The 9277-nt window shown below is 37.9% G+C and overlaps 1 protein-coding gene across 1 annotated transcript in view; it reads right to left on the bottom strand.

Moving 5' to 3' along the window:
- Positions 1-2712: 2712 nt before the first annotated feature.
- LOC309615812 (heparan-sulfate 6-O-sulfotransferase 3) overlaps positions 2713-9277 on the bottom strand; it is a gene marked incomplete at its 5' end in the record, with an annotated part of 321001 nt that continues 314436 nt past the window's right edge. Inside the window, one exon of the mRNA XM_082365782.1 lies at positions 2713-3355. Coding sequence (XP_082221908.1) covers positions 3349-3355 — 7 coding nt within the window. The 3' untranslated portion in view covers positions 2713-3348. The remainder of the gene's footprint in view (positions 3356-9277) is intronic.

The raw sequence follows: 9277 nt of genomic DNA, 5'->3' as shown, positions 1-9277 counted from the left end.
AACTATGATTTGTCAAATAATTCATGCTTTTTCCCAAACACAAGCCCCTGCATGATTCTAACAGCAAAAGGAGTTTACCTAGTCCCTATAATTTTGCATTGAACTGACAGCCTATCTGTTTTACCTGGATTCTTAGCGGGTTAGGCATTTAAGCCCCAAAATCACTTTGTGATAGAAAATGTAAAGTCTTAGAACTAAAAGGACTGGAAATATCATTTCCTTGGACTTCAAATAATATCATACATGCCAGTTTAGGCTGAGCAGAGAACATTGGCTGCACTCTTTAGACATGTCTAAGAAATGAAATTATACATGGGAGTAACAATCAATCAAACTAACAATTACTGAGTGGCAAGCTCTCTTCTCCATCTGCTAAATTTACATTAAATCTGCTAAAATTATTTATAGTAGCTCATTTCATCCTTAAAAATAATGAGTCTGATAGTGTTATCATAGGGGTTAAGTTCTTTGTCCAAGATCATAAAGCTGAATGCGGGAGCTCGTACTTAAAACAGAGGTATCTAACTCCAAATCAATGTTCTTTTTATAATATCATGCTTCTTCCATCTGTAAACTTTCTGGTATTTAACCATTGTTTCCTTATGAAAAATTTTATTCTATTCTAATCTAACTCTCATTCATTGCCATTTAAGCCTGTTTACTTGAAATCTGTTCTTGTAAAGTTTTGAAACAGGTGGTCACTGTCCTTGGTTTAAGAACTCCCTCACACACAGGACTCGGAGATAATTAAATCCCCTATCAGCAATTTCTTCTTTTGGCTGAATAAGCCCTTTTCAACGTTTCCTTAAAAAGATTTCTGTCCCTTTAAATATCTTGCAGCATCCCCATATCATGTTGACTTTTACAGCTGGAATACTGGCAAATGGTTTTTTTTAGACTCATTTATAACTCCAAGGACCAACTCTTCCTCCCATCCCCATAATGTTCTTTAACCAACTGTCTTCTATTTAATGCTTAAGCAGCTTGGTTCTCCCATGCAGCATTTTGTCCTCATTGAGTTTCATTATGTTTGCTGTGACTTTCCTCCAATTTGCCAAGAAGCTGCTTCTATTTCGAAGGAGTACTGCAGATCATTTACCATTCTGGCGAAATCCTTCGCCTCTTCTATTTCAGTGTATGTCCCTGCTTGAGAGGTGCCTGTCATGGGCTAAAATGTGTCGTTCCCCCCATCTCGGAAAATCCACGTGTTGAAGTCCTAACCCTCAGTCCCTCAGAATATGACTGTGTTTGGAATTAGAGCATTTAAAGGTAATTAAGGTTAAATGAAGTCATTGGGATGGGCTCTAATCCAATATGACTGGTGTCCTTACAGGAAGAGATTAGGACACAGACATGCATAGAGTTAAGACCATGTGAAGACAATAAAAAAGCCACCTACAAGTCAAGGAGAAAGGCCTCGAAAGAAACCAACCCTGCCAACACCTCAATCTCAGACTTCTAGCATCCAGAATTGTGACACAAATTTTTGTTGTTTAAACCACCCGGTCTGTGGTAGTTACTATGACAGCCCTAGGAAACTAATACAGCTCCCTATAATGTCTCATTTCACTAACTGTATTATTAATTATGTAAAGAGCCCTATATATACCAATATCATGTACCCCTAATACTGATAGGGGCCTATCACTTTGGCGGTATTCATGCCAAAAATGCATCAACTCTACCCATAAGTAGGCATAAGACAATCTTAAATTGTGAGGCATTCTCCAAAATAACTGACCAGCGCTCTTCAAAATGTCAAAGCCATGAAAGTAAGGAAAAATCAAGAACTGCCACAGAATGTCCCAGAATGGGAAAAACTAAGGAAATACGACAATTAAATGCAACGTGGGATCCTGGATTGGATCCTGGCAGAGAAAAAGGATGTTAGTGGAAAACTGGTGAAATTGCAATAAAGCCTATTCTTTAGTTGACAGCATTTTACCTATGTTGATTTCTTACTTTTGATAAAAGTATTATTGTTGGGCAAAATGTTAACATTAGGAAAAGCTGAGCAAAGCGTGTATGAAAATACTCAGTTCTATCTTTGTAATATTTTGGCAATCCTAAAATTGTTTCCAAATTTTTTAAAGCAAAATATAAATTCATAATAATGAATAATATATAATAAATAATGCAAATCATAAATAATGTTTCATAATATAAATATTTTATAAAATTACATATTATAAATATATTATAAAATGATACCTATTACAAATAATAATATAAATAAATAAAATATATGAAGCACTAAATAACCACCAGGAAAGAAAAAACACATTTAATCACTGAAGTATCCTCTGAAATAAACTCTATATTAAAGAAGGGAGGAGAGAAAGAAGAAGCTAATATTCATTGAGATCTGTTGGATGATAGGCCCAAGCACTTAATCCTCACAACAACACTGTCACCTGTGAAATGTGACAACTGATGAAACAGAAGCTCAGAAGTATTTGAGTAACCCATCAAAGGTCACATACCAAGTGACAGACCTGGATTTCAGACCCAAGACCATTTAAATCCAACATACCATGCTTGTTCTACAGGTTGGGTAATAATGTATGTCCTCACCCACTAAACATTTATCTAGTTATCTGTTTTAACTCCGTGGTTCCCATTCTTGGCCGCACATTAGGAATCACCGGGGGAGTTTTTAAAACTCTTGAGGTCCAGATCCCACCCCAGGAGATTCTGATGTAATTGTTTTGGGGTTCAACCTGATCTCAGGATCTTAAAAATCTCCCCAGATGATTCAACAAGTAGAGAACAGTAACGCTACTTGTTTTTCAACGTCACGGTCATACAGAACTGAAATCTTCCCAGAGATAGGGCTGTCATATCTATCATTTGTCTAGGAGTAAGCACATAACATCAAAATCAATTAAATTCGACTTGGGCAACATATTCCTTATGGTAACAACAAGAGAAGAAGAAATTCTTTAAAAAACACATGGAGAACAGGGACCAGCTGTAGAAGTGCTATCATCAGCAAACTGCACAAGTGCCAAGAATTTAGAGGCAGCTGACTTGAGAGAGAAATCTCAAAACTCTTACAAATACAGAGAAGAAAGTAGCAATCTTTTGACCAGAAGTCAAATGACTTATGTCCCTGATTTTAATTTCCTCTGGTCCCTTTAAAATGGCAGAGCGAAAGTATCAAGCTATGTAAGACTCTAATTGAAAATAAACATTTTCCTACTTTTGAGCAGAATTAAAGCTGGAAAAAACTGAATAGCTTCAAGGTGAGGAATGAAATGAGAATGCACCATCAGGAAGGTTGCAATGAGGGTATTTGGAAACCATTCCATTTGCTGAATTGTCAGCCATGCAAGCACTTATAGACAATTACAACCTTAGAAAACAAATAAAAAGTGTGTAAGTAGGCACTTTGATACTTCTTCCTAATTATAGGGTTTAGGAGCTGGATTCTAAAAATACAAATAGAGGCAATGTGAACAATAGTAACCCTGAAATGAGGTTATGAAGCTTATTAGCTGAACATAATTACACAGCTGTGACACGTTGAAGAGACCCCAGCCTGAGGCACACTTCCTCTCCTCTTCACTATGGGGTCTTAGAGCAAGGGTGCCACCTTTTCATTTTAGCAGAATTTTCGTACTTTTAAAAAATACAATTTAGGTTCAATCATATGGGACTGCCAATATTTGACCTGCGAAAATGGCAATTCCTTATTTTGAGTGCCAGTATGAAGATCTCCTGCATCTCCCTTGGTTTTCTCGGGGGCACAGACTTATTTTTCTAGAGCCTTTGAAACATCCGTAGCACCAACCAACCACAGAGCTGTGAATCCTAGAGCGTGCTTACTTAGGAAAGGCATATGCAATAAATGAAAGGAACTCATCTAGCTGTAGAGAAAAGCTGTATTTTCTAAAATCTAACCGATTGAAAAGCCCTGGAAACCACTATTTGTGACATTTAGGCCAAATAAAGTTTCATTCCGGTAATTGGCCTGGATACCAAATTGCACTGGCAAATCAGCTGACTGTCTGGGGTTGATAGAGATGGTTATTTACTGTCCCTCCTGATTTTTTTGTACAAAGCTTTGGAAAGTCGTTGGTTTAGAGTTCTCTTCCTCTCTCTTCCCCCTGCTTCAATCTCTGTCACACACATGCTCACACAAAAGAAGGCTTGTAATTAACAATTTTACATACCATGACTTACAAAGGCTAATGATTGACTTTTTTTTTAGCTATAAGAAAAAAGAATCTCAGAAAAAAAAAAGAGCAATCCACAAGAAAGGCACAGACTAATTCTGAGTTGTCTATTTTTTTGTTCTTTAGTAATGAAAGCCTGTGTACGAACTCCTATGTCACACAAACATTTTATCTTTGAAAAGTCAAATATGGGCTTGGCAGATTTTTCTCATATATGCCAAAGAGAGATTTACCTAGGAGGTTTCATTCGAAAGAAGAACTGCAAAGTTCTTCAAGACTTCGGGCAGCAAACTGCAGGATAGAATAATAAAAGCTCACATTTGTTTCGTGCTTGCCATGTTTGCTGTTCTAGTGCTTTAAACATATTACCTATTTAATCCTCACTACCATCTTAGGAGGCTGGTACCATGTTTATTCCATTTAGTGGAGACATGAGAGGCGTCAATAGGTTACTTGCCCAAAACTACATGCTTCTTAAAAAAACACAGCCTGGGCTCTGTCCCAGGTGGCCTCTCCCCAGGACAAGTGTTCAGACTCAGGACTCTCCTGCCTCACTTGGGTAGCTGACGGCAGCCAACCACAACAATATGCCAGAATCACTTAACCCAGTTGTCTACTATTTTGATGCATATAGTAGGTTATTAGCATCTATCTTAAGTATTGTTCAATGAAAAAAAAAAAAAATGAGAGGCATTAATCTTCCAAAGAGGCACACATTAGAAGTTTCTTTTCTTATGTTTATTGCAAGTTCATTGTGTAAAAGAATGCTGGTCAAAAACACGAGGATGTGCCCAACGCATTTGTACTGTGTTTCTAAATGAAATGCTAGCAAACAACTTCAGACTTTATAATTATTGTAATTTATTAAACAATTTTATTGTTTTGTGTTTGGAAACCAATTAATTGAAATCACTTATAAGTATAATCATTACATAAGAATTGGTTGGACTCATGTTTTATCAAAATAAGAGTGAATATAAAGTGAGACGTCTTCATTTTAATTGGAAGTATTCCACTGTTCTGGAATTCATTTGTTGGGGAATGTCAACAATGGGAAAAAAATTTATCTGTAATAAATGCGGTCAGTGTAATTGGATTTCATGATACTGAACTAGCTGGAGAATGATGATGCTTTATGGGCGACATACTCTTGTAATATGAACATGAGTAGTCCCTGTGGTAGCTTTGAATCCAGTCTTCGCGAAGTACAAAATTGGGGTAACAGGCTTAGAGTATTTAATGCATGTGAATAATTTGGATTACTGCAGCCAAGATACAATTGCATGTTTGGGAATGAAGTAAGTTTGGAAGCCCACAGGTTCTGTTATCATGCAGTCACCTGGAGGGCTGCAGCAGCCTCCTAAGTTGTCTCCCTAATTCCGTGTTGTTCGCCCTCTGCAGTCGACTCTCAACACAACAGCCAGCAAAATGCAAGTTCCTCTCTTGAAGTGTACCATCACAGGAAGAACACAATATAAAATCCCGACCATGGCCAACAAGGTCCGGCCTCCTTTCTGCTCCACCCACACTGGCCTCTTTGTCACAGGTCCTCACACTCGCCTCGTGGGCTCCCACGAGGAACAGCAGCCTTTGCACCTGCTGTTCCTTCTGCCTGGCATGCTTTTCCAGAAGAATTTCAAATGGCTGGACGCTCACTTCATCTGGCTGCTCAAATGTCACCTCCTCAGAGGCCCTGCCATTCACCCCATCTCAGAGTTCGCATCACCCACCCTAGCATACTCTCCAGGAAGTTAACTCATTTTATTTCTCACTTGCTTTTCACCACCAGAGGGCATGTACCATTTGTTTGTTTGTTTGTTTCCTATCTTTCCCACTGGGGAATGAATTCACTGAGAGCAAGGAATTTTTTCCGGACCCAGGACCCAGAACAGTGCTAGGTATGTAATAAACACTCTCTAAAAATGTTTGAATAAACGAATGAATCTAAAAACTTGAGTGAAAGCCTATGAATGAACGGCCCATTTTGATTCAAAGTGAAATATCAGAATTAGAATAAAGATGGGGGCCTCATCCCTAAAAGAAAGCAGAGTTTGCAAATTCATGGATTCTATATGGATGCCCACTTTCCAAAAACCTATAAAACCTTGGAAAAATATATGTGTTCCTAAAACATAAGCAAGGGAGATTTTTTGTATTTTCTCTATCAATCATTGATGATTTTCGTTTCCATTATACATTTATTTCATTTTAGTGCTATTACTTACTGTTAAGTATGTATGCTTCCCTCAATGTCCACATTAGCCATGTATTACCTATGATGTTATGATAGTATTGTATAAGCTAGGTGGTAGGACCAGATGCTTAAGAAAGCAAGTAAAAAGGAAAAAGCATGCTTTAAAAATAAAAGATAAATGGGAGTGGTACCTTCTATTATTACCTCTTGCTAGTTTGTTATTTTGGGTCCCTCCTATCATACACTTTACTAGCTTGCACTTGATTCCAAGAGTATACACACACCTCATTTGGAGGATATAAGTGGGGGGATGGTGTGTGCATTCCTAGACAGGGCTCAAAGAGAATCAGCAGTAATGCAAGTCACATGACAGGAAGTCCCCATGGAGATGCCTCACACAGTGGCAGTTGCTCCTTCACCCTCCTCAAAACTCTCCTGGAACCATGAAACACTTTCCTCTGTAGATTCCTCCAGACGACATTCTCAACTGTTGAACATCCTGCCCAGTCTGCAGTGACGCACATGGACCCTTGCTAATGTCAAAGGACGTCTGCCAATCCCTAACTTACTGATAAATACTATCTTTTTATTTTCTAGAACAACACTTGGAGGACCCTCATGCCACTTTTATAAAACCCACATTTCAACATCCAAAAGAAGCTTTTGTTTTGCAGAAAAGTTCACCCAAGTGCAAAACATGTGACAAAGAGGGAGAACACTGCAGAGCAAAGTTCACGCGTTGCAGAACCCACAACTCAGAACAGCACGGTGGGCTCACTGGCTGGGAGAGTCTGTAGTGTGATGCGCTAATGCAGCCTGGCCGGGAGCGTACGGTACACTCTGCCGTAGCTCTCAGAGCACATGGCAAAGAGCACATATTAAGAGTGTGCTGTAATTTTGTTTTAATTACAAAAATACTTCTAAGATAAATAGTGCTAAAAGAAATCAGTGTTAGGCAGGGAAGCATGAAACGTGCAATATATTTAGAAGAAGGTGATAATTATTTCACAAATGATGAAACAAATTATGTAAAGATATGAAAAACTGAATTGTGGAGAAAATGAGCCAACGCACAAAAGCATGCATTCATTCAATAAACATTTACTTATCTTTGTGCCAGAGGGGGGCACTCAGCCAATACCTGAATTTATAAACTAGACGTATAAAAACATCTGTAAAACCTTGGGGAAAATATATGTGTTCCTAAAATATAAGTAAGGGAGATTTTTTGTATTGTTTTCTATTACTCATTGATTATTTTTGTTCTTGACCTTGAAGAGCTTGCAATCTAGCCTGTTAAGACGGATATGCAAACAAACAATGTGTTGATTGTTTTACTAGAGCTGTTTGCAAAATATTACGGGAACGTGGAGGTGGAAGACATCAAATTCCCTTTGGTGAGTCAAGAACACCTTTACTAAAGATTACTAAGCCAGAACCTAAGGAGATGAGTGCAAGCAATTGGGCAAATCAGGCACAGAAAGCTTTCCAGGTAGAAGCAGCACGTACAAAGGTGAGAAAGAAAATGGCACATACATGTGACTTCATGCCACTGAATGCAGCAGAAGTCAGGTCATAAAAGGCCTTATGTACCATGCTAAGGAGGAGCTTGGTCTTTATCTTGAGTAAAATGGAGAGTCATTGAAAAATTTTAAATAATGGAGTATTATGATCAGATTTTCAATCCAACTGTAACAGACTATAAAGCAGTACGGTCCTTTTCCTTTCACTGAGAATTTGGGACATTGACAATACCCTAAAATTCTCCACCAAGGAGAGAGGAAGTCATGAATGAATGGATGACTTAGTATTTTACAAATCTCTGTTCTCTTCTGTGGTAACAAAGCAATCCTAATTTTATAGCTAATCTATACAAAAGGTGTTTTGTGCAATAATTCAAAAAACTGAGGTTTTAATAATTCAGTGGTAATTAATACTAACATTTGTTATTATCTTTCTGATGTAACTCTAATTTCCACCCATTAAATAACCTCCAGAGCAGTTAACATAACAGAGTCTGGCATCTGTCAGGAACTCTCAGTAAAGCATCACAAACAGTAAATTATATGTGGCTAAATTTCCTTAAAAGTGGCAGAAAAACAAGGGTTAAATTGTATGAAAGGTGTTAGTTTCTACTGTACAGCAAGGTGAATCAGCTATACGTATACATATATCCCCTCTTTTTTGGATTTCCTTCCCATTTAGATCACCACAGAGCACTGAGTAGAGTTCCGTGAGCTATACAGTAGGTTCTCATTAGTTATCTATTTTATACATAGTATTGTAAAGCAACTATACTCCAATAAAAATTAATTTAAAAAAATAATAAAGTCCCAAAACATACTGGACACTAGAAATGCACTTTGCATTGCACTGTGGAATCTGAAAAAAAAATTGCACGAAAGGTGATAGCAGGGTAGAAGAGAAGGCCAAACTGGAACTAAAATAACTGAGGTTCAGAACACAAGCTCATTCACTAACTGTGAATGAGCAAGGGGTTCACACTGACTCGACTTCGCTCCATCCAGCCAAAGTGGGAATAACAACACTACTCTCTGACTGTCCAGAACTGTTCCCCAGACCAAATGAAAGGCATGCTGATAGGTCAAAAGCACCACATATCCATCTATACGGCCTTCCTAGTCTAGGTTATGAAGACCTGCTTATCACATCCGTGTACAGAACATAAGGCAGCATAAAAAGGGCAAATATGGGCTCTGCTGTGATGAAACCGTCAGAAATCCAATACTAGTGCATATTTCATCATCAAGTATGAGCTATTTTTAAATATTTAAGATGTGTATTTGTTGGTTTAAAGATAGCTCTTCTTCAAATAGTCACCTACTGGCAAAATAAATAAAATGAAATTTTCAAATACAATTCCTTAACCAGCAGAGTCCTTCCA

Source organism: Balaenoptera borealis, assembly GCF_965194805.1.
Source record: "Balaenoptera borealis genome assembly, chromosome: 18".
In the NCBI taxonomy this organism is placed as follows: domain Eukaryota; kingdom Metazoa; phylum Chordata; class Mammalia; order Artiodactyla; family Balaenopteridae; genus Balaenoptera; species Balaenoptera borealis.
This window is presented reverse-complemented; position numbering and strand designations above follow the sequence as displayed.